Raw genomic sequence first — 25229 nt, 5'->3', positions numbered from 1 at the left:
AGGCACAGATGTGAGTTTTGTTTTTCTTTTTTTTGTTTTTTTCTGGAAATGAAATAAATAAGAAACCTATTATACATAGACAGATATTGATAAAAATAGTTCTCTTTTGGATGGAGCTGAAAGTGGAGTAGAAAGTTGCAAAAAGAAAGAAAAACGAGAAAGACGACGTGAAATGAGACGACTTGGGTTGGGTGGGGAAGCAAGTCGTCAAATCCGCAATGATTTTCCCTTCCGTTTTCCACTACTCTCTCTACTCAGTCATTTCCATTTCCAATTCCAACAAACCTTGCGTTTGCGTGCTTCACGGCCTCCCTCTTTTTATTCTACTATAGACTTTTTTTTTTTATTATTTCAGAAATTTAAGCTATATATATATATATATATATATATATATATATTTATTTATTTATTTTTTATTCTATATATTATTATATATATATATATATATATATATATATATATATATATATATATATATATATATTCCTATTTTATTTAATCCACATATTTTACAAAATCCTAGACCATAATATTGGATGATATTTAAATGTAAATTTTTTAATCATCTATCTTTAAAGTGAAATTGATTTTACATATTTTCATACAAAATTATATAATTTTAAAGTTTTTGATGATTTAATTTTTAATATTCATACAAATCGCAATATATATATATATATATATATATATATATGCGCGCGCTTTTAAGATAAAAAAGAAATTATTTAAAACAAATGTAAAAGAAAGAGTAAGATAATAAAAGACTTATTTAATAGGAAATTAGCATTTATAGTAAATTGAGATAATCATGTATCACTCAAACGGAGTTTTGTATCTATATAAAATTAGTAATTCTATACTGTATTAAAAGCCAATATCTCCTATACTGTTTCTAATATGATCTGCAAATTGGGTACCAGTTTCTCAAGGAGAAGAAATTTAAGCAAACAATACCCGCAGTGAAAATAAAAGAGGGCGAACAGATCACATACGACAAGGCAACAGCAGCTTTGAGAAGGGCAGTCCAGTTCTTTTCGGCACTGCAGGCCAGTGATGGTCATTGGCCTGCTGAAAATGCTGGGCCCTTGTTCTTCCTCCCTCCACTGGTTATGTGCGTTTACATAACCGGACATTTGGACACCGTCTTCCCACCGGAGCATCGCAAGGAAATCCTTCGCTACATATACTACCACCAGAATCAAGATGGTGGGTGGGGCCTGCACATTGAAGGCCACAGCACCATGTTCTGCACTGTTCTCAGCTACATCTGTATGCGTATTCTTGGAGTTGGACCTGATGGCGGTCAGGATAATGCCTGTGCCAGAGCCAGAACCTGGATTCATGACCACGGCGGCGTCACTTACATACCCTCCTGGGGCAAGACTTGGCTCTCCGTACGTAATATATTTCTATCCATCCATCCATCCATCATTCATCATCTCTCCTACAGTATATATGTATATTTAATCACATGCTCGCGTAAATTCACAGATACTTGGTGTGTACGACTGGTCTGGAAGCAACCCAATGCCTCCAGAATTTTGGTTACTTCCTTCCTTCCTTCCAATGTATCCAGCGAAAATGTGGTGCTACTGCCGGATGGTTTACATGCCAATGTCTTATTTGTATGGGAAGAGGTTTGTTGGGCCAATTACGCCTCTCATTCTTGAATTGAGACGAGAACTCCACACTCAACCTTATCATCAAATCAATTGGAAGAAAACACGCCACCTTTGTGCCCAAGTGAGCTAATTAATTTCCTCTTTCAATTAAATAATTTAATCAATTAAACATTAGCATGAAATTGCAAATACAAAATAAACAAATAAAAAAATTGAAAATTGAAACTGCAGGAGGACCTGTACTATCCGCATCCCTTGCTGCAAGACATAATGTGGGACACTCTTTACTTGTTCACGGAGCCTCTACTGACTCGTTGGCCCTTTAGCAGCTTTATCAGAAACAAAGCACTTCAAGTCACCATGAAACATATTCACTATGAAGATGAAAACAGCCGCTACATAACCATTGGATGTGTGGAGAAGGTGCTATGCATGTTGGCTTGCTGGGTCGAAGACCCTGACGGCGATTATTTCAAGAAACACCTTGCTAGGATTCCAGATTATCTTTGGGTTGCTGAGGATGGAATGAAAATGCAGAGTTTTGGAAGCCAGCAGTGGGATACTGGATTTGCAATTCAGGCACTGATTGCTACTAATTTTACACAAGAAATTGGAGACGTGTTAAAGAGAGGCCATAACTTCATAAAGGAATCTCAAGTGAAGGAGAATCCTTCAGGCGACTTCAAGAGCATGCACAGGCATATTTCAAAGGGATCATGGACTTTCTCTGACCAAGATCACGGATGGCAAGTTTCTGATTGCACTGCCGAAGGACTTAAGTGTTGCCTTCTTTTCTCAATGATGCCGCCAGAGATTGTTGGTGACAAAATGGAGCCTCAACAGTTGTACGATGCGGTCAATATCCTTCTTTCTCTGCAGGTTCCCGTCAATCTATTCCTCTTTCTATGATATATATATATATATATATATATATATATATATATATATATGATGCATATATTTATTTTTGAACAAATTCATTAATTCATTGATGCAGAGTAAAAATGGAGGCTTAGCAGCATGGGAGCCTGCTGGGGCTCAAGAATGGTTAGAAGTGAGTGACTTTTTTTTCCTTTATTTTTATGTTTTTTAGCCTTTTAATTCAATGACCAATGGACAAAACTATATTAATCAATTCATGTAATTTTATCCTGGATGACTGCAAATTTTCAGATACTAAATCCTACAGAATTTTTCGCTGACATTGTGATTGAGCATGAATATGTGGAGTGCACTTCATCCGCAATCCACGCTTTAATTTTGTTCAAGAAATTACACCCAGGACATCGAAAGAAAGAGATTGAGAATTTCATCGTGAATGCTGTAAGATACTTGGAAAATGTACAAACCAGGGAGGGTGGATGGTATGGGAATTGGGGAGTTTGCTTCACTTATGGAACATGGTTTGCACTGGGAGGCCTTGCCGCTTCTGGCAAGACCTACAACAATTCTGCTGTTGTCCGAAAAGGCGTTGATTTTCTCCTCGGAATTCAAAAAGAAGATGGAGGCTGGGGAGAAAGCTACCTTTCATGCCCTCAGAAAGTACGATACAATTATATGATTTTAATTAATTTGGTGTCAAAAGTCAAGAAAACAAGTGGCTAAACGTAAGTTGCTGTGCAGAAATATGTAGCTCTGGAAGGAAAGCGATCAAATTTGGTACATACAGCTTGGGCAATGATGGGTCTAATCAGCGCAGGACAGGTGAGTGGTCTGAAATGACTATATATGTATTACAGCCTGGTTTTATTGTATGTCTTGTAATTGTGATGGATATAATCATTATTGAAGCAGATGGATAGAGACCCTACACCTCTTCACCGAGCTGCAACGCTGATAATTAATTCCCAATTGGAAGATGGAGATTTTCCTCAACAGGTATATATCTATAGGGAAGATCACTTTAAACAGTTATGTTTATTTGATTTCTATTTATGTTGTGTGATTTCTATTTCCTCAACAGGAAATCACAGGGGTGTTCATGAAGAACTGCATGTTACACTATGCAGCATACAGGAACATCTATCCATTATGGGCTCTGGCAGAATACAGAAACCGAGTTCCATTGCCTTCAACACCCATCTAATTAGAATTAATTCCTTCACTCTCACATCATGTGATACTATGTACTGAAAGTTTCTGTATTTCCAGAAATATATATATACACACACTAATTAATCCTGCTATTAAATGAAAAACTAAGTAATGTGAAAGGTTAAAAAATTTTGATTGGACTCTACTAGAAATATGATGATGGTAGGATGACTCCATGTCCCCATTAAATCAGAGTTCAAAAGGTTGAGGAAGTCACTTTCCTTCAGCTGCATCGAAATGTATATACATCGCACGTAGAAGAAAATAAATGAATTTAAAAGAAAAAAAATAATATTCAATTAGTTTGAAATTAAAAATTTCAGTCTTGGACAAAAATTGATATTGACATGCAGCTGCAAATAGATTTAGAAAGAAAGAAAGAAACTGACTTTATTTTTATTTTCTTTTTTCTGTCGTCGATCGAACCATGAAGAATTTTACATTATGCCAATTTTTGTACCCAAATAACAAATAAAATATTCTTAGTAACTACATATATATATTTTCTTTTATTACGTGTTAAAGAGGAAAATGGTAAATTGATATATACAGATATCTACCAACTAATATATGGACGGACCCCTAGTTAGACAATAATTACAATGAGTTGAAATCCAACCAATTCATTAGAAGAAAGTCTTTTACTTGCTATTCTTAATAGTAAAAATAAAAGTGAACAGTAGGTCTTCTTTGGCTATAAAAAGGAGGGTGAGCTTGTTGATCTTGGCGGTACAGAGCTCTCTCCTCTTCTACTACTTCTTTCTTGAAAACCATTTTACGCATATATGTTGTTCATAGCTTGCTTCTGTGAAGGAAGTGCCAGAGCGAAGAGATTGAGTTGATCACTGTTCGAAAGGCTTAATTTCTCATAATATTGATTGTTATATAGGAAGAACCATCTGCTAGAAACAGGTACGTTGAAGATAATATAATATGAGTACAGTGTTCCTGCACAATTCATATAATTAATTAATAAGAATCACAGATTGTATTTGAGAAAGAAAGAAAAAAAGAAAGATAGAGAAGAATGTGGAGGCTAAAGATAGCAGAAGGTGGCAACGAGCCATACTTATACAGCACCAACAACTACGTAGGAAGGCAAATATGGGAGTTCGATCCTGATGCAGGGACTCCTGAGGAGCGTGCTGCGGTGGAACAAGTTCGCCAAAATTTCTACAACAACCGGCATCAGGTCAAGCCCAGCAGTGACCTTCTCTGGCGTATGCAGGTGGTTTTTTTTTTTTTTTAACATACATATAACATATGCATGTAATGTTTGCTTGTTCTTGTTTGGAGAAGAGAATTGGCTTATTTAAACCCGGTCTAACGACGAGTAGATCCACAAATTTAGTCCAATATTGATAACATCATTGTTCTGTGTTGGTGATGAGAATTTGAGCCCTGAGTAAATTAATTAAAGTATTAGTAAATTATTTAATAAATTTATTTTTAACACAAAATGGTCTAATTTATTTTAATTGATTATTTTCGTTATTACATGTCGTTTACTTAATTTATATTTATTGCCCACACTTCAACGGTTGATTTTAAAAAAGCTCTTTCCATAGAATCAAATATTATCACTTTTCTTTTTTTTATTTTTTTATATAAGCTACGAGTACCCCGACTAATTATTAGGAATTTACTAAATCTGATTAAGGATTTAGTAAATATCATCAATTTTCGGCGCCTATTCTTAGGCGTTAAAATTACATAAGTAGCCTTTTAATTACATAAATGTCCAATATTGGTTTTTTTTTTTTGGAAATGAAATAAATAAGAAATCTATTATACGATTTTCTAATTTCAGTTCTTATTTTGTCGTTACGCTCTGGCGATAAACATAGACAGAAATTAACTTGTGTGCTTCATGGGTCCACTCGTTTTTTATTCTACTACAGAAAATTTTTTTTTTTTATTTCAGAAATTTTTTTTATCTTCCGGTAAAATTATAGTTGAGAAATGAGATTTTTTTATCCATATATAAATGTTTATTCACCATTAGATTAACATAATTAAATATAAACAGTAGATTTAAAAAATGAAAATGACCTTTTAACTTTAAAACATGTTGAATTCAGTTTTTTAGAAATAAAAATTAACTTACATTTATTTATTATTATTATTATTTTTGAATTCAAAAAGAGATTTACTCTATCAATTATTTTTAATAAAATAAGAAGAATAAAATTATAAAAATAAATTAAAAGTTTCAATACCCATATCCAATTTTTTTTAACATGTATTAGAATCAAATTATTTAAATATTAATTTTTTACATCTAATAAAATTTCATTTAAACATTTTAAAAAGTAAAAACAATTCAAAATTTAAGTTCAAAATTTAAGATCTTAATTCATACTTTAAAATAAATTTATTAAAATTAAACAATAATTAATTTTGCTTTCTTTTATTTTTTATAATGCCAAATTTACTTCGGATTTATAAAAGTTGCATAATTCTAAAATTTAAATTAACTTTTATTTATATATATATATATATGTATTTTTCTATTTTATTTAATCTACATATTTTACAAAGTCCTAAACCATAATATTCTATGATATTTAAATCTAATTTTTTTAATTATCTATCATTAAAGTGAAATTGATTTTACATATTTTCATTAGAGATTATATAATTCTAAGGTTTTTGATGATTTAATTCTTAATATTCATACAAACGGCAATATATATATATATATATATATTTGAATGAACAATAAATAAATTTAAACTTATATGTGTGCTTTTAAGATAAAAAAGAAATTATTTAAAAAAATGTAAAAGAAAAAGTAAGATAATAAAAGATTTATTTAATAGGTAATTAGTATTATAATAAATTGAGATAATCACATATCACTCAAATAGAGTTCTATTTCAATACAAAATTAGTAATTCTATACTGTATCAAAAGCCAATATCTCCGATACTGTTTCTAATATGATCTGCAAATTGGGTACCAGTTTCTCAAGGAGAAGAACTTTAAGCAAACAATACCCGCAGTGAAAATAGAAGAGGGCGAACAGATCACATACGACAAGGCAACAGCAGCTTTGAGAAGGGCAGTCCAGTTCTTTTCGGCACTGCAGGCCAGTGATGGTCATTGGCCTGCTGAAAATGCTGGGCCCTTGTTTTACCTCCCTCCACTGGTTATATGTGCATTTACATAACGGGACATTTGGACACCGTCTTCCCATCGGAGCATCGCAAGGAAATCCTTCGCTACATATACTACCATTAGAATCAAGATGGTGGGTGGGGCCTCCACATTGAAGGCCACAGCACCATGTTCTGCACTGTTCTCAGCTATATCTGTATGCGTATTCTTGGAGTTGGACCTGATGGCGGTCAGGATAATGCCTGTGCCAGAGCCAGAACCTGGATTCATGACCACGGCGGCGTCACTTACATACCCTCCTGGGGCAAGACTTGGCTCTCGGTACGTAATATATTTCTATCCATCCATCCATCATTCATCATCTCTTCTACGGTATATATGTATATATAATCACATGCTTGCTTTAATTCACAGATACTTGGTGTGTACGACTGGCCTGGATGCAGCCCAATGCCTCCAGAATTTTGGTTACTTCCTTCATTCCTTCCAATGTCTTCAGCGAAAATGTGGTGCTACTGCCGGATGGTTTACATGCCAATGTCTTATTTGTATGGGAAGAGGTTTGTTGGGCCAATTACGCCTCTCATTCTTGAATTGAGACGAGAACTCCACACTCAACCTTATCATCAAATCAATTGGAAGAAAACACGCCACCTTTGTGCCCAAGTGAGTTGATTAATTTCCTCTTTCAATTAAATCATTTAATCAATTAAACATTAGCATGAAATTGCAAATACAAAATAAATAAATAAATTGAAAATTGAAACTGCAGGAGGACCTGTACTATCCCCATCCTTTGCTGCAAGACATAATGTGGGACACTCTTTACTTGTTCACGGAGCCTCTACTGACTCGTTGGCCCTTTAGCAGCTTTATCAGAAACAAAGCTCTTCAAGTCACCATGAAACATATTCACTATGAAGATGAAAACAGCCGCTACATAACCATTGGATGTGTGGAGAAGGTGCTATGCATGTTGGCTTGCTGGGTCGAAGACCCTGGCGGCCATTATTTCAAGAAACACCTTGCTAGGATTCCAGATTATCTTTCGGTTGCTGAGGATGGAATGAAAATGCAGGGTTTTGGAAGCCAGCAGTGGGATACTTGATTTGGAATTCAGGCACTGATTGCTACTAATTTCACACAAGAAATTGGAGACGTGTTAAAGAGAGGCCATAACTTCATAAAGGAATCTCAAGTGAAGGAGAATCCTTCAGGCGACTTCAAGAGCATGCACAGGCATATTTCAAAGGGATCATGGACTTTCTCTGACCAAGATCAAGAATGGCAAGTTTCTGACTGCACTGCCGAAGGACTTAAGTGTTGCCTTCTTTTCTCAATGATGCCGCCAGAGATTGTTGGTGACAAAATGGAGCCTCAACAGTTGTACGATGCTGTCAATATCCTTCTTTCTCTGCAGGTTCCCGTCAATCTCTTCCTCTTTCTATGATATATATATATATATATATATATATATATATATGATGTATATATTTATTTTTGAACAAATTCATTAATTCATTGATGCAGAGTAAAAATGGAGGCTTAGCAGCATGGGAGCCTGCTGGGGCTCAAGAATGGTTAGAAGTGAGTGACTTTTTTTTCCTTTTTTTTTAATGTTTTTTAGCGTTTTAATTCAATGACCAATGGGCGCAACTATATTAATCAATTCATGTAATTTTGTCCTGGATGACTGCAAATTTTCAGATATTAAATCCTACAGAATTTTTCGCTGACATTGTGATTGAGCATGAATATGTGGCGTGCACTTCATCCGCAATCCACGCCGAGGAGAAAGCTACCTTTCATGCCCTCAGAAAGTACGATACAATTATATGATTTTAATTAATTTGGTGTCAAAAGTCAAGAAAACAAGTGGCTAAACGTAAGTTGCTGTGCAGAAATATGTAGCTCTGGAAGGAAAGCGATCAAATTTGGTACATACAACTTGGGCAATGATGGGTCTGATGGGACTGCGCGAATCACCCAACCCCGAATTAGTATGATATTGTCCGTTTTGAGCAAGCCTTCATGGTTTTATTTTTGGGCACCTTCCAAAAGGTTTTATACTAATAAGTTGGGTTTGAACCATTATATTTTGGTTTCACTTTTCACATTTTTCCGATGCGGGACTTGAGAGGATATCCCAACAGGGTCTAATCAGCGCAGGACAGGTGAGTGGTCTGAAATGACTATATATGTATTACAGCCTGGTTTTATTGTATGTCGTGTAATTGTGATGGATATAATCATTATTGAAGCAGATGGATAGAGACCCTACACCTCTTCACCGAGCTGCAACGCTGATAATTAATTCCCAATTGGAAGATGGAGATTTTCCTCAACAGGTATATATCTATAGGGAAGATCACTTTAAACAGTTATGTTTATTTGATTTCTATTTATGTTGTGTGATTTCTATTTCCTCAACAGGAAATCACAGGGGTGTTCATGAAGAACTGCATGTTACACTATGCAGCATACAGGAACATCTATCCATTATGGGCTCTGGCAGAATACAGAAACCGAGTTCCATTGCCTTCAACACCCATCTAATTAGAATTAATTCCTTCACTCTCACATCATGTGATACTATGTACTGAAAGTTTCTGTATTTCCAGAAATATATATATACACACACTAATTAATCCTGCTATTAAATGAAAAACTAAGTAATGTGAAAGGTTAAAAAATTTTGATTGGACTCTACTAGAAATATGATGATGGTAGGATGACTCCATGTCCCCATTAAATCAGAGTTCAAAAGGTTGAGGAAGTCACTTTCCTTCAGCTGCATCGAAATGTATATACATCGCACGTAGAAGAAAATAAATGAATTTAAAAGAAAAAAAATAATATTCAATTAGTTTGAAATTAAAAATTTCAGTCTTGGACAAAAATTGATATTGACATGCAGCTGCAAATAGATTTAGAAAGAAAGAAAGAAACTGACTTTATTTTTATTTTCTTTTTTCTGTCGTCGATCGAACCATGAAGAATTTTACATTATGCCAATTTTTGTACCCAAATAACAAATAAAATATTCTTAGTAACTACATATATATATTTTCTTTTATTACGTGTTAAAGAGGAAAATGGTAAATTGATATATACAGATATCTACCAACTAATATATGGACGGACCCCTAGTTAGACAATAATTACAATGAGTTGAAATCCAATCAATTGATTAGAAGAAAGTATTTTACTTGCTATTGTTAATAGTAAAAATAAAAGTGAACAATAGGTCTTCTTTGGCCATAAAAAGGAGGGTGAGCTTGTTGATCTTGTCGGTACAGAGCTCTCTACTCTTCTATTACTTTCTTGAAAACCATTTTACCTATATATGTTGTTCATAGGTTGCTTCTGTGAAGGAAGTACCAGAGCGAAGAGATTGATTTGATCACTGTTCGAAAGGCTTAATTTCTCATAATATTGATTGTTATATAGGAAGAACCATCTGCTAGAAACAGGTACGTTGAAGATAATATAATATGAGTACAGTGTTCCTGCACAATTCATATAATTAATTAATAAGAATCACAGATTGTATTTGAGAAAGAAAGATAGAGAAGAATGTGGAGGCTAAAGATAGCAGAAGGTGGCAACGAGCCATACTTATACAGCACTAACAACTACGTAGGAAGGCAAATATGGGAGTTCGATCCTGATGCAGGGACTCCTGAGGAGCGTGCTGCGGTGGAACAAGTTCGTCAAAATTTCTACAACAACCGGCATCAGGTCAAGCCCAGCAGTGACCTTCTCTGGCGTATGCAGGTGGGTTTTTTTTCTTTTACTTGTTTATTTTTTTAACATACAGATAACATATGCATGTAATGTTTGCTTGTTCTTGTTTGGAGAAGAGAATTGGCTTATTTAAACCCGGTCTATCCATGAGTAGATGCACAAATTTAGTCCAATATTGACAACATCATTATTCCATATTGGTGTTGAGAATTTAGGACCTACCATCAAATTAATTAAAGTATTAGTAATTTATTTAATAAACTTATTTTTAACACAAAATAGTCTAATTTATTTTGATTGATTACCTTTTTAATTATATGTCGTTTATTTAATTTATATTTATTGAAACGCGTCATCAGTTATTTTAAAGAAGCTCTCTCCATAGAATCAAATATCACTGCTTTTCTTTTTTTTATATATATATATATGAGTTACGGGTACCCCCGACCTATTATGAGGAATTGACTAAATCAGGATAAGGATTTAGTAAATATCATCAATTTTCGGCGGCTATTTCTAGGCGGTAAAATTACAGAAGTAGCCTTTTAATTACATAAATGTCCAATATTGAGTTTTTTTTTTTCTTTGAAATGAAAATAGTTCTTATTTTGTCGGCTATTTCTTAGTTTGTCGTTACGCTCTGGCGATAAACATAGACAGAAATTGATAAAAATAGTTCTCTTTGGGATGGAGTTGAAATTTGAGTAGAAAGTTACAAAAAGAAAGAAAAACGAAAAAGATTTGGTTTGGGTTCGTTAGGTGGAGAAGCAAGTCGAATCCGCATTCCCTTCCGTTTTCCACTGCTCTCTCTGCTCCGTCATTTCCAACAAACTTGCGCGCTTCATGGGCCCACTCGTTTTTTTATTCTACTACAGAATTTTTTTTTTTTATTTCAGAAATTTAAGCTAATATCTTCTGGTAAAATTATAGTTGAGAATTGAGATTTTTTGTATCCACATATAAATGTTTAAATCTAATTTTTTTAATCATTTGTCTTTAAAGTGAAATTGATTTTACATATTTTCATTAGAGATTGTATAATTCTAAGGTTTTTGACTATTTAATTCTTAATATTCATACAAATAGCAATATATATATATTTGAATAAACAATAAATAAATTTAAACTTATATGTGTGCTTTTAAGATAAAAAAGAAATTATTTAAAAAAAATGTAAAAGAAAGAGTAAGATAATAAAAAATCTATTTAATAGATAATTAATATTATAATAAATTGAGATAATCACATATCACTCAAATAGAGTTCTGTTTCAATACAAAATTAGTAATTCTAAACTGTACTAAAAGCCAATATCTCCGATACTGTTTCTAATATGATCTGCAAATTGGGTCCAGTTTCTCAAGGAGAAGAACTTTAAGCAAACGATACCCGCAGTGAAAATAGAAGAGGGCGAACAGATCACATACGACAAGGCAACAGCAGCTTTGAGAAGGGCAGTCCAGTTCTTTTCGGCACTGCAGGCCAGTGATGGTCATTGGCCTGCTGAAAATGCTGGGCCCTTGTTCTTCCTCCCTCCACTGGTTATGTGCGTTTACATAACGGGACATTTGGACACCGTCTTCCCACCGGAGCATCGCAAGGAAATCCTTCGCTACATATACTACCATCAGAATCAAGATGGTGGGTGGGGCCTGCACATTGAAGGCCACAGCACCATGTTCTGCACTGTTCTCAGCTACATCTGTATGCGTATTCTTGGAGTTGGACCTGATGGCGGTCAGGATAATGCCTGTGCCAGAGCCAGAACCTGGATTCATGACCACGGCGGCGTCACTTACATACCCTCCTGGGGCAAGACTTGGCTCTCGGTACGTAATATATTTCTATCCATCCATCCATCATTCATCATCTCTTCTACAGTATATATGTATATATAATCACATGCTTGCTTTAATTCACAGATACTTGGTGTGTACGACTGGTCTGGAAGCAACCCAATGCCTCCAGAATTTTGGCTACTTCCTTCATTCCTTCCAATTTGTCCAGCGAAAATGTGGTGCTACTGCCGGATGGTTTACATGCCAATGTCTTATTTGTATGGGAAGAGGTTTGTTGGGCCAATTACGCCTCTCATTCTTGAATTGAGACGAGAACTCCACACTCAACCTTATCATCAAATCAATTGGAAGAAAACACGCCACCTTTGTGCCCAAGTGAGCTAATTAATTTCCTCTTTCAATTAAATCATTTAATCAATTAAACATTAGCATGAAATTGCAAATACAAAATAAATAAATAAATTGAAAATTGAAACTACAGGAGGACCTGTACTATCCGCATCCTTTGCTGCAAGACATAATGTGGGACACTCTTTACTTGTTCACGGAGCCTCTTCTGACTCGTTGGCCCTTTAGCAGCTTTATCAGAAACAAAGCTCTTCAAGTCACCATGAAACATATTCACTATGAAGATGAAAACAGCCGCTACATAACCATTGGATGTGTGGAGAAGGTGCTATGCATGTTGGCTTGCTGGGTCGAAGACCCTGACGGCGATTATTTCAAGAAACACCTTGCTAGGATTCCAGATTATCTTTGGGTTGCTGAGGATGGAATGAAAATGCAGAGTTTTGGAAGCCAGCAGTGGGATACTGGATTTGCAATTCAGGCACTGATTGCTACTAATTTTACACAAGAAATTGGAGACGTGTTAAAGAGAGGCCATAAATTCATAAAGGAATCTCAAGTGAAGGCCAATCCTTCAGGCGACTTCAAGAGCATGCACAGGCATATTTCAAAGGGATCATGGACTTTCTCTGACCAAGATCACGGATGGCAAGTTTCTGATTGCACTGCCGAAGGACTTAAGTGTTGCCTTCTTTTCTCAATGATGCCACCAGAGACTGTTGGTGACAAAGTAGAGTCTCGACAGTTGTACGATGCTGTCAATATAGTTCTTTCTCTGCAGGTTCCCGTCAATCTATTCCTCTTTCTATGATATATATATATATATATATATATATATATATATATATATGATGCATATATTTATTTTTGAGCAAATTCATTAATTCATTGATGCAGAGTAAAAATGGAGGCTTAGCTGCATGGGAGCCTGCTGGGGCTCAAGAATGGTTAGAAGTGAGTGACTTTTTATTCCTTTCTTTTTATTTTTTTAGCGTTTTAATTCAATGAGCAATTTTGTCCTGGATGACTGCAAATTTTCAGATACTAAATCCTACAGAATTTTTCGCTGACATTGTGATTGAGCATGAATATGTGGAGTGCACTTCAACCGCAATCCACGCTTTAATTTTTTTCAAGAAATTACACCCAGGACATCGAAAGAAAGAGATTGAGAATTTCATCGTGAATGCTGTAAGATACTTGGAAAATGTACAAACCAGGGAGGGTGGATGGTATGGGAAATGGGGAGTTTGCTTCACTTATGGAACATGGTTTGCACTGGGAGGCCTTGCCGCTTCTGGCAAGACCTACAACAATTCTGCTGTTGTCCGAAAAGGTGTTGATTTTCTCCTCAGAATTCAAAAAGAAGACGGAGGCTGGGGAGAAAGCTACCTTTCATGCCCTACAATCATATGATTTTAATTAATTTGGTTTCAAAAGTCAAGACAAACAAGTGGCTAAAAGTAAGTTGCTGTGCAGAAATATGTAGCTCTAGAAGGAAAGCGATCAAATTTGGTACATACAGCTTGGGCAATGATGGGTCTAATCAGCGCAGGACAGGTGAGTGGTCTGAAATGACTATATATGTACATTACAGCCTTGTTTATTGTATGTCGTGTAATTGTGATGGATATAATCATTAATGAAGCAGATGGATAGAGACCCTACACCTCTTCACCGAGCTGCAACGCTGATAATTAATTCCCAATTGGAAGATGGAGATTTTCCTCAACAGGTATATATCTATAGGGAGGATCACTTTAAACAGTTATGTTTATTTGATTTCTATGTATGTTGTGATTTCTATTTCCTCAACATGAAATGACAGGGGTGTTCTTGAAGAACTGCATGTTACACTATGCAGCATACAGGAACATCTATCCATTGTGGGCTCTGGCAGAATACAGAAACCGAATTCCATTGCCTTCAACACCCATCTAATTAGAATCAATTCCTTCACTCTCACATCATGTGATACTATGTATTGTGTACTGAAAATTTCTGTATTTCCAGAAATATATATATATGCACACACTAATTAATCCTGCTATTAAATGAAACACTAAGTAATGTGAAAGATTAAAATATTTTGATTGGACTCTACTAGAAATATGATGATGGTAGCATGATTCCATGTCCCCATTAAATCAGAGTCCAGAAGGTTGATAGGAAGTCACTTTCCTTCACCTGCATCGAAATATGTATACATCGCTCTTTATGAGGACTGCATGGTAAGTCAAATAAATAAAAATCATACGTAGAAGAAAGTAAATGAATTTTAAAAAAAAATAATATTCAATTAGTTTTAAATTAAAAATTTCAGTCTTGGCCAAAAATTGATATTGACATGCAGCTGCAAATAGATTTAGAAAGAAAGAAAGAAATTGACTGCAAATAGATTTAGATCGAACCATGAAGAATTTTACATTATGCCAATTTTTGTACCCAAATAACAAATAAAATATTCTTAGTAACTACATATACATAATTTTCTTAATCAAATTTTCTTTTATTACGTGTTAAAGAGGAAAATGGTATATTGATATATACAGATATCTACCAACTAATATATGGACGGACCCCTAGTTAGACAATAATTACGATGAGTTGAAATCCAACAAATTCATTAGAAGAAAGTCTTTTACTTGCTATTCTTAATAGTAAAAAAAAAAGTGAACAACAGGTCTTCTTTGGCTATAAAAAGGAGGGTGAGCTTGTTGATCTTGGCGGTGCAGAGCTCTCTCCTCTTCTACTACTTCTTTCTTGAAAACCATTTTACGTATATATGTTGTTCATAGCTTGCTTCTGTGAAGGAAGTACCAGAGCGAAGAGATTGATTTGATCACTGTTCGAAAGGCTTAATTTCTCATAATATTGATTGTTATATAGGAAGAACCATCTGCTAGAAACAGGTACCTTGAAGATAATATAATATGAGTACAGTGTTCCTGCACAATTCATATAATTAATTAATAAGAATCGTACGTTGTATTTGAGAAAGAAAGAAAAAAAGAAAGATAGAGAAGAATGTGGAGGCTAAAGATAGCAGAAGGTGGCAACGAGCCATACTTATACAGCACTAACAACTACGTAGGAAGGCAAATATGGGAGTTCGATCCTGATGCAGGGACTCCTGAGGAGCGTGCTGCGGTGGAACAAGTTCGTCAAAATTTCTACAACAACCGGCATCAGGTCAAGCCCAGCAGTGACCTTCTCTGGCGTATGCAGGTGGGTTTTTTTTCTTTTACTTGTTTTTTCTTTTAACATACATATAACATATGCATGTAATATTTGCTTGTTCTTGTTTGGAGAAGAGAATTGACTTATTTAAATCCGGTCTATGGACGAGTAGATCCACAAATTTAGTCCAATATTGACAACATTATTGTTCTATGTTGGTGTTGAGAATTTGGACCCTATAAACAAATTAATTAAAGTATTAATAATTTATTTAATAAATTTATTTTTAACACAAAATGGTCTAATTTATTTTGATTGATTACTCTTTTCATTATATGTCGTTTACTTAATTTATATTTATTAGATTATAAGATTGCCCACACTGCAACAGTTGATTTTAAAAAAGCTCTTTCCATGGAATCAAATGTTATCACTATTTTTTTTTTTTGTTATTAGGAATTGACTAAATCAGATTAAGGATTTAGTAAATATCATCAATTTTCGGCGGCTATTTTTAGGCGTTAAAATTATATAAGTAGCCCTTTAATTACATAAATGTCCAATATTGAGTTTCGTGATTGTAAGGCACAGATATGAGTTTTTTTTTTTTTTTTTTTTTTTTTTGGAAATGAAATAAATAAGAAATCTATTATACGACTTTCTAATTTCAGTTCTTATTTTGTCGCTGCGCTCTGGCGATAAACATAGACAGAAATTGATAAAAATAGTTCTCTTTAGGGTGGAGTTGAAATTTGAGTAGAAAGTTACAAAAAGAAAGAAAAACGAAAAAGACTTGGTTTGGGCACGTTAGGTGGAGAAGCAAGTCGGATCATAGATTTAAATTTTACATTCCCTTCCGTTTTCCACTGCTCTCTCTACTCACTCATTGCCAACAAACTTGCGTGCTTCATGGGCCCACTCTTTTTATTCTACTACAGAAATTTTTTTTTTTTTTTCAAAAATTTAAGCTAATATCCTCCGCTAAAATTATAGTAGAGAATTGAGATTTTTTATATTCATACACAAGTGTTTATTCACCGTTAAAAGGACCTTTTAACTTTAAAGCATGTTGAATTCATTTTTGAGAAATAAAAATTAACTTACATTTATTCATTATTATTATTTTTCAATTCAAAAAAAAAAATTTACTCTATCAATTATTAAAAAAATAAGAAGAATAAAATTATAAAAATAAATTAAAAGTTTCAATACCCATATCCAATTTTTTTACCATGTATTAGAATTAAATTATTTAAATATTAATTTTTTACATCTAATAAAATTCCATTTAAACCTTTTAAATAGTAAAAACAATTCAAAGTTTAAGATCATAATTCATACTTTAAAATAAATTTATTAAAATTTAACAATAACTAATTTTTGCTTTCTTCTGTTTTTTATAAAGCCAAATTTACATTGGATTTATAAAAAGTTGTATAATTCTAAAATTTCAATTAACTTTTAAATATACTTTTAAATATATATATATATATATATATATATATATATATATATATATATATATATATATATATTCTATTTTATTTAATCTACATATTTTACAAAGTACTAAACCATAATATTCTATGATATTTAATTTAAATCCAATTTTTTTAATCACCTATCTTCATAGTGAAATTGATTTTACATATTTTCATGAGAGATTATATAATTCTAAAGTTTTTGACGATTTAATTTTTAATATTCATACAAATCGCAATATATATATATATATATATATATATATATATTTGAATGAACAATAAATCTAAACTTATACGTGTGCTTTTAAAGATAAAAAGAAATTATTTAAAAAAAATATAACAGAAAGAGTAAGATAATAAAAGACCTATTTAATAGGTAATTAGCATTATAGTAAATTGAGATAATCAAGTATCACTCAAACGGAGTTCTGTATCAATACAAAATTAGTAATTCTATACTGTATTAAAAGCCAATATCTCCTATACTGTTTCTAATATGATCTGCAAATTGGGTACCAGTTTCTCAAGGAGAAGAACTTTAAGCAAACAATACCCGCAGTGAAAATAGAAGAGGGCGAACAGATCACATACGACAAGGCAACAGCAGCTTTGAGAAGGGCAGTCCAGTTCTTTTCGGCACTGCAGGCCAGTGATGGTCATTGGCCTGCTGAAAATGCTGGGCCCTTGTTCTTCCTCCCTCCACTGGTTATGTGCGTTTACATAACGGGACATTTGGACACCGTCTTCCCACCGGAGCATCGCAAGGAAATCCTTCGCTACATATACTACCATCAGAATCAAGATGGTGGGTGGGGCCTGCACATTGAAGGCCACAGCACCATGTTCTGCACTGTTCTCAGTTACATCTGTATGCGTATTCTTGGAGTTGGACCTGATGGCGGTCAGGATAATGCCTGTGCCAGAGCCAGAACCTGGATTCATGACCACGGCGGCGTCACTTACATACCCTCCTGGGGCAAGACTTGGCTCTCCGTACGTAATATATTTCTATCCATCCATCCATCACTCATCATCTCTTCTACAGTATATATGTATATTTAATCACATGCTTGCGTTAATTCACAGATATTTGGTGTGTACGACTGGTCTGGATGCAACCCAATGCCTCCAGAATTTTGGTTACTTCCTTCATTCCTTCCAATGTATCCAGCGAAAATGTGGTGCTACTGCCGGATGGTTTACATGCCAATGTCTTATTTGTATGGGAAGAGGTTTGTTGGGCCAATTACGCCTCTCATTCTTGAATTGAGACGAGAACTCCACACTCAACCTTATCATCAAATCAATTGGAAGAAAACACGCCACCTTTGTGCCCAAGTGAGCTAATTAATTTCCTCTTTCAATTAAATCATTTAATCAATTAAACATTAGCATGAAATTGCAAATACAAAATAAATAAATAAATTGAAAATTGAAACTGCAGGAGGACCTGTACTATCCGCATCCCTTGCTGCAAGACATAATGTGGGACACTCTTTACTTGTTCACGGAGCCTCTTCTGACTCGTTGGCCCTTTAGCAGCTTTATCAGAAACAAAGCTCTTCAAGTCACCATGAAACATATTCACTATGAAGATGAAAACAGCCGCTACATAACCATTGGATGTGTGGAGAAGGTGCTATGCATGTTGGCTTGCTGGGTCGAAGACCCTGACGGCGATTATTTCAAGAAACACCTTGCTAGGATTCCAGATTATCTTTGGGTTGCTGAGGATGGAATGAAAATGCAGAGTTTTGGAAGCCAGCAGTGGGATACTGGATTTGCAATTCAGGCACTGATTGCTACTAATTTTACACAAGAAATTGGAGACGTGTTAAAGAGAGGCCATAACTTCATAAAGGAATCTCAAGTGAAGGCGAACCCTTCAGGCGACTTCAAGAGCATGCACAGGCATATTTCAAAGGGATCATGGACTTTCTCTGACCAAGATCACGGATGGCAAGTTTCTGACTGCACTGCCGAAGGACTTAAGTGTTGCCTTCTTTTCTCAATGATGCCGCCAGAGATTGTTGGTGACAAAATGGAGCCTCAACAGTTGTACGACGCTGTCAATATCCTTCTTTCTCTGCAGGTTCCCGTCAATCTATTCCTATTTCTATGATATATATATATATATATATATATAATGCATATATTTATTGTTGAACAAATTCATTAATTCATTGATGCAGAGTAAAAATGGAGGCTTAGCAGCATGGGAGCCTGCTGAGGCTCAAGAATGGTTAGAAGTGAGTGACTTTTTTTTTCCTTTCTTTTTATGTTTTTTAGCGTTTTAATTCAATGACCAATGGACAAAACTATATTAATCAATTCATGTAATTTTGTCCTGGATGACTGCAACTTTTCAGATACTAAATCCTACAGAATTTTTCGCTGACATTGTGATTGAGCATGAATATGTGGAGTGCACTTCATCCGCAATCCATGCTTTAATTTTGTTCAAGAAATTACACCCAGGACATCGAAAGAAAGAGATTGAGAATTTCATCGTGAATGCTGTAAGATACTTGGAAAATGTACAAACCAGGGAGGGTGGATGGTATGGGAATTGGGGAGTTTGCTTCACTTATGGAACGTGGTTTGCACTGGGAGGCCTTGCCGCTTCTGGCAAGACCTACAACAATTCTGCTGTTGTCCGAAAAGGTGTTGATTTTCTCCTCGGAATTCAAAAAGAAGACGGAGGCTGGGGAGAAAGCTACCTTTCATGCCCTCAGAACGTACGATAAAATTATATGATTTGAATTAATTTGGTGTCAAAAGTCAAGAAGACAAGTGGCTAAAAGTAAGTTGCTGTGCAGAAATATGTAGCTCTAGAAGGAAAGCGATCAAATTTGGTACATACAGCTTGGGCAATGATGGGTCTAATCAGCGCAGGACAGGTGAGTGGTCTGAAATGACTATATATGTACATTAAAGCCTTGTTTTATTGTATGTCGTGTAATTGTGATGGATATAATCATTAATGACGCAGATGGATAGAGACCCTACACCTCTTCACCGAGCTGCAACGCTGATAATTAATTCCCAATTGGAAGATGGAGATTTTCCTCAACAGGTATATATCTACAGGGAAGATCACTTTAAACAGTTATGTCTATTTGATTTCTATTTATGTTGTGTGATTTCTATTTCCTCAACAGGAAATCACAGGGGTGTTCATGAAGAACTGCATGTTACACTATGCAGCATACAGGAACATCTATCCATTATGGGCTCTGGCAGAATACAGAAACCGAGTTCCGTTGCCTTCAACACCCATCTAATTAGAATTAATTCCTTCACTCTCACATCATGTGATACTATGTAATGTGTACTGAAAAGTTTTTCGAACACAACATTTTATGTTCTGTAATGCAAGTAGATTTGCCTATTAATTTCTGTATTTCCAGATATATATATATATATACACACTCTAATTAATCCTGCTATTAAATGAAAAACTAAGTAATAGTATTACATTAAATGTGAAAGAGTTAAAAAATTTTGATTGGGCTCTACTAGAAATATCATGATGGTAGGATGATTCCATGTCCCCATTAAATCAGAGTCCAGAAGGTTGATAGGAAGTCACTTTCCTTCAGCTGCATCGAAATATATATACATCGCTCTTTATGAGGACTGCATGGTCAGTCAAATAAATATAAATCGTACGTAGAAGAAAATAAATGAATTTAAAAGAAAAAAAATAATATTCAATTAGTTTGAAATTAAAAATTTCAGTCTTGGCCAAAAATTGATATTGACATGCAGCTGCAAATAGATTTAGAAAGAAAGAAAGAAATTGACTTCATTTTTATTTTCTTTTTTCTGTCGTCGATCCAACCATGAAGAATTTTACATTATGCCAATTTTTGTACCCAAATAACAAATAAAATATTCTTAGTAACTACATATACATAATTTTCTTAATCAAATTTTCTTTTATTACGTGTTAAAGAGGAAAATGGTATATTGATATATACAGATATCTACCAACTAATATATGGACGGACCCCTAGTTAGGCAATAATTACGATGAGTTGAAATCCAACAAATTCATTAGAAGAAAGTCTTTTACTTGCTATTCTTAATAGTAAAAATAAAAGTGAACAACAGGTCTTCTTTGGCTATAAAAAGGAGGGTGAGCTTGTTGATCTTGGCGGTGCAGAGCTCTCTCCTCTTCTACTACTTCTTTCTTGAAAACCATTTTACGTATATATGTTGTTCATAGCTTGCTTCTGTGAAGAAAGTACCAGAGCTAAGAGATTGATTTGATCACTGTTCGAAAGGCTTAATTTCTCATAATATTGATTGTTATATAGGAAGAACCATCTGCTAGAAACAGGTACCTTGAAGATAATATAATATGAGTACAGTGTTCCTGCACAATTCATATAATTAATTAATAAGAATCGTACGTTGTATTTGAGAAAGAAAGAAAAAAAGAAAGATAGAGAAGAATGTGGAAGCTAAAGATAGCAGAAGGTGGCAACGAGCCATACTTATACAGCACTAACAACTACGTAGGAAGGCAAATATGGGAGTTCGATCCTGATGCAGGGACTCCTGAGGAGCGTGCTGCGGTGGAACAAGTTCGTCCAAATTTCTACAACAACCGGCATCAGGTCAAGCCCAGCAGTGACCTTCTCTGGCGTATGCAGGTGGGTTTTTTTTCTTTTACTTGTTTGTTTTTTTTTTTTTTTTTTTTTTTTAACATACATATAACATATGCATGTAATGTTTGCTCGTTATTGTTTGGAGAAGAGAATTGGCTTGTTTAAACCCGGTCTATGTACGAATAAATCCACAAATTTAGTTCAATATTGACAATATCATTGTTTTATGTTAGTGTTGAGAATTTGAACCCTACACTAAATTAATTAAAGTATTAGTAATTTATTTATTAAATTTATTTTTAATACAAAATGGTTTAATTCATTTTGATTGATTACCCTTTTCATTATATGTCATTTACTTAATTTATATTTATTAGATTGTGAAATTGCCCACACTTTAACAGTTAATTTTAAAGAATCTCTCTCCGTGAAATCAAATATCATCATTTTTCTTTTTTTCTTTTTTTATATAAGCTACCAGTACCCCACTTATTATTAGGAATTGACTAAATCAGGTTAGGATTTAGTAAATATCATCAATTTTCGGCGGCTATTTTTAGGCGTTAAATTACAGAAGTAGCCTTTTAATCACATAAATGTCCAATATTGAGTTTTTTTTTTTTTTTTTTTTGAAATGAAATAAATAAGAAATCTATTATACGACTTTATAATTTCAGTTCTTATTTTGTCGTTATGCTCTGGCAATAAACATAGACAGAAATTGATAAAAATAGTTCTCTTTTGGATGGAGTAGAAATTTGAGAAACTTAAGCTAATATCTTCCGGTAAAATTATAGTTGAGAATTGAGATTTTTTGTATATGTCTTTATTCACTATTAGATTAATATAATTAAATATAAATCGTAGATTTAAAAAATTAAAATGATCTTTTAACTTTAAAACATGATGAATTCATTTTTTTAGAAATAAAAATTAACTTACATTTATTTTTTATTATTATTATTTTTGAATTCAAAAAGAGATTTACTCCATCAATTATTTTTAATAAAATAAGAAGAATAAAATTATAAATATAAATTAAAAGTTTCAATACTCATATCCAATTTTTTTTACCATGTATTAGCATGAAATTATTTAAATATTAAATTTTTACATCTAATAAAATTTCATTTAAACCTTTTAAAAAGTAAAAACAATTCAAAATTTAAGATCTTAGTTCATACTTTAAAATAAATTTATTAAAATTTAACAATAATTAATTTTGCTTTCTTTTATTTTTTATAATGCCAAATTTACTTCGGATTTATAAAAAGTTGCATAATTCTAAAATTTCAATTAACTTTTAAATATATTTTTAAATATATATATATATATATATATATATTTAGTTATTTATTTATTTATTTTTCTATTTTATTTAATCTACATATTTTACAAAGTCCTAAACCATAATATTCAATGATATTTAAATCTAAGTTTTTTTAATCTCTATCTATCTTTAAAGTGAAATTGATTTTACATAATTTCATCAGAGATTATATAATTCTAAGGTTTTTGACGATTTAATTTTTGATATTCATACAAATCGCAATATATATATATATATATATATATATATATATATATATATATATATATATATATATATTGCGATTTGTATGAATATATATATATTTGAATGAATAATAAATTTAAACTTATAAATGTGCTTTTAAAGATAAAAAGAAATTATTTAAAAAAATATAAAAGAAAGAGTAAGATAATAAAAGACCTATTTAATAGGTAATTATTATTATAGTAAATTGCGATAATCAATATATCACTCAAATAGAATTCTGTAACGATACAAAATTAGTAATTCTATACTGTATTAAAAGCCAATATCTCCGATACTGCTTCTAATATGATCTGCAAATTGGGTACCAGTTTCTCAAGGAGAAGAACTTTAAGCAAACAATACCCGCAGTGAAAATAGAAGAGGGCGAACAGATCACATACGACAAGGCAACAGCAGCTTTGAGAAGGGCAGTCCAGTTCTTTTCGGCACTGCAGGCCAGTGATGGTCATTGGCCTGCTGAAAATGCTGGGCCCTTGTTCTTCCTCCCTCCACTGGTTATGTGCGTTTACATAACGGGACATTTGGACACCGTCTTCCCACCGGAGCATCGCAAGGAAATCCTTCGCTACATATACTACCATCAGAATCAAGATGGTGGGTGGGGCCTGCACATTGAAGGCCACAGCACCATGTTCTGCACTGTTCTCAGCTATATCTGTATGCGTATTCTTGGAGTTGGACCTGATGGCGGTCAGGATAATGCCTGTGCCAGAGCCAGAACCTGGATTCATGACCACGGCGGCGTCACTTACATACCCTCCTGGGGCAAGACTTGGCTCTCGGTACGTAATATATTTCTATCCATCCATCCATCATTTATCATCTCTTCTACAGTATATATGTATATTTAATCACATGCTTGCGTTAATTCACAGATATTTGGTGTGTACGACTGGTCTGGATGCAACCCAATGCCTCCAGAATTTTGGTTACTTCCTTCATTCCTTCCAATGTGTCCAGCGAAAATGTGGTGCTACTGCCGGATGGTTTACATGCCAATGTCTTATTTGTATGGGAAGAGGTTTGTTGGGCCAATTACGCCTCTCATTCTTGAATTGAGACGAGAACTCCACACTCAACCTTATCATCAAATCAATTGGAAGAAAACACGCCACCTTTGTGCCCAAGTGAGCTAATTAATTTCCTCTTTCAATTAAATCATTTAATCAATTAAACATTAGCATGAAATTGCAAATACAAAATAAATAAATAAATTGAAAATTGAAACTGCAGGAGGACCTGTACTATCCGCATCCTTTGCTGCAAGACATAATGTGGGACACTCTTTACTTGTTCACGGAGCCTCTTCTGACTCGTTGGCCCTTTAGCAGCTTTATCAGAAACAAAGGTCTTCAAGTCACCATGAAACATATTCACTATGAAGATGAAAACAGCCGCTACATAACCATTGGATGTGTGGAGAAGGTGCTATGCATGTTGGCTTGCTGGGTCGAAGACCCTGACGGCGATTATTTCAAGAAACACCTTGCTAGGATTCCAGATTATCTTTGGGTTGCTGAGGATGGAATGAAAATGCAGAGTTTTGGAAGCCAGCAGTGGGATACTGGATTTGCAATTCAGGCACTGATTGCTACTAATCTTACACAAGAAATTGGAGACGTGTTAAAGAGAGGCCATAA

At 33.9% G+C, this 25229-nt stretch overlaps 4 protein-coding genes and 1 pseudogene across 7 annotated transcripts in view; all 5 read left to right on the top strand.

The window, feature by feature from the left end:
- Positions 1-886: 886 nt before the first annotated feature.
- On the top strand, positions 887-3820 carry LOC149492873 (beta-amyrin synthase). Its single transcript, XM_089726977.1, has 8 exons — positions 887-1394; positions 1492-1743; positions 1854-2501; positions 2620-2676; positions 2796-3164; positions 3246-3326; positions 3417-3500; positions 3586-3820. The coding sequence occupies exons 1-8, from the start codon at positions 1110-1112 to the stop codon at positions 3706-3708; spliced, it is 1899 nt and encodes a 632-aa protein (XP_089583103.1). The 5' UTR covers positions 887-1109; the 3' UTR covers positions 3709-3820.
- A 587-nt stretch (positions 3821-4407) lies between these two features.
- On the top strand, positions 4408-9504 carry LOC105646239 (beta-amyrin synthase-like; annotated as a pseudogene). Its single transcript, XR_016322923.1, has 11 exons — positions 4408-4628; positions 4702-4944; positions 6682-7157; positions 7251-7502; positions 7609-8256; positions 8367-8423; positions 8544-8656; positions 8738-8839; positions 8924-9010; positions 9101-9184; positions 9270-9504. The product of XR_016322923.1 is annotated as a beta-amyrin synthase-like (transcript).
- Positions 9505-10155: 651 nt separating this feature from the next.
- Positions 10156-14790, top strand: LOC105646125 (beta-amyrin synthase). 3 transcript variants are annotated; one of them, XM_089726975.1, is made up of 9 exons: positions 10160-10309; positions 10383-10613; positions 11939-12412; positions 12506-12757; positions 12864-13511; positions 13628-13684; positions 14210-14290; positions 14382-14465; positions 14559-14790. In XM_089726975.1, the coding sequence occupies exons 2-9, from the start codon at positions 10413-10415 to the stop codon at positions 14568-14570; spliced, it is 1809 nt and encodes a 602-aa protein (XP_089583101.1). In that variant the 5' UTR covers positions 10160-10309; positions 10383-10412; the 3' UTR covers positions 14571-14790. The 3 variants fall into 3 exon arrangements, with proteins under 3 accessions (XP_089583100.1, XP_089583101.1, XP_089583102.1); XM_089726974.1 differs by lacking the exons at positions 14382-14465; positions 14559-14790 and having other exon boundaries at positions 10156-10309; positions 13772-14280; XM_089726976.1 differs by lacking the exons at positions 14210-14290; positions 14382-14465; positions 14559-14790 and adding an exon at positions 13788-13942.
- Positions 14791-15360: 570 nt separating this feature from the next.
- On the top strand, positions 15361-20789 carry LOC149492872 (beta-amyrin synthase-like). The gene is made up of 9 exons (XM_089726970.1): positions 15361-15958; positions 17914-18387; positions 18481-18732; positions 18839-19486; positions 19587-19643; positions 19764-20132; positions 20214-20294; positions 20387-20470; positions 20556-20789. The coding sequence occupies exons 1-9, from the start codon at positions 15758-15760 to the stop codon at positions 20676-20678; spliced, it is 2289 nt and encodes a 762-aa protein (XP_089583096.1). The 5' UTR covers positions 15361-15757; the 3' UTR covers positions 20679-20789.
- A 740-nt stretch (positions 20790-21529) lies between these two features.
- The window catches only part of LOC149492871 (beta-amyrin synthase-like), a 4027-nt gene continuing 327 nt past the window's right edge, over positions 21530-25229 (top strand). The window contains exons 1-4 of the mRNA XM_089726808.1: positions 21530-22055; positions 23898-24371; positions 24465-24716; positions 24823-25222. Of these exons, the coding sequence (XP_089582934.1) occupies positions 21855-22055; positions 23898-24371; positions 24465-24716; positions 24823-25222 (1327 nt within the window). The 5' untranslated portion in view covers positions 21530-21854. The remainder of the gene's footprint in view (positions 22056-23897; positions 24372-24464; positions 24717-24822; positions 25223-25229) is intronic.

This window comes from Jatropha curcas, chromosome 10, assembly GCF_041381405.1.
Source record: "Jatropha curcas cultivar XTBG-Jc1 chromosome 10, XTBG_Jcur_1.0, whole genome shotgun sequence".
In the NCBI taxonomy this organism is placed as follows: Eukaryota; Viridiplantae; Streptophyta; class Magnoliopsida; order Malpighiales; family Euphorbiaceae; genus Jatropha; species Jatropha curcas.
This window is presented reverse-complemented; position numbering and strand designations above follow the sequence as displayed.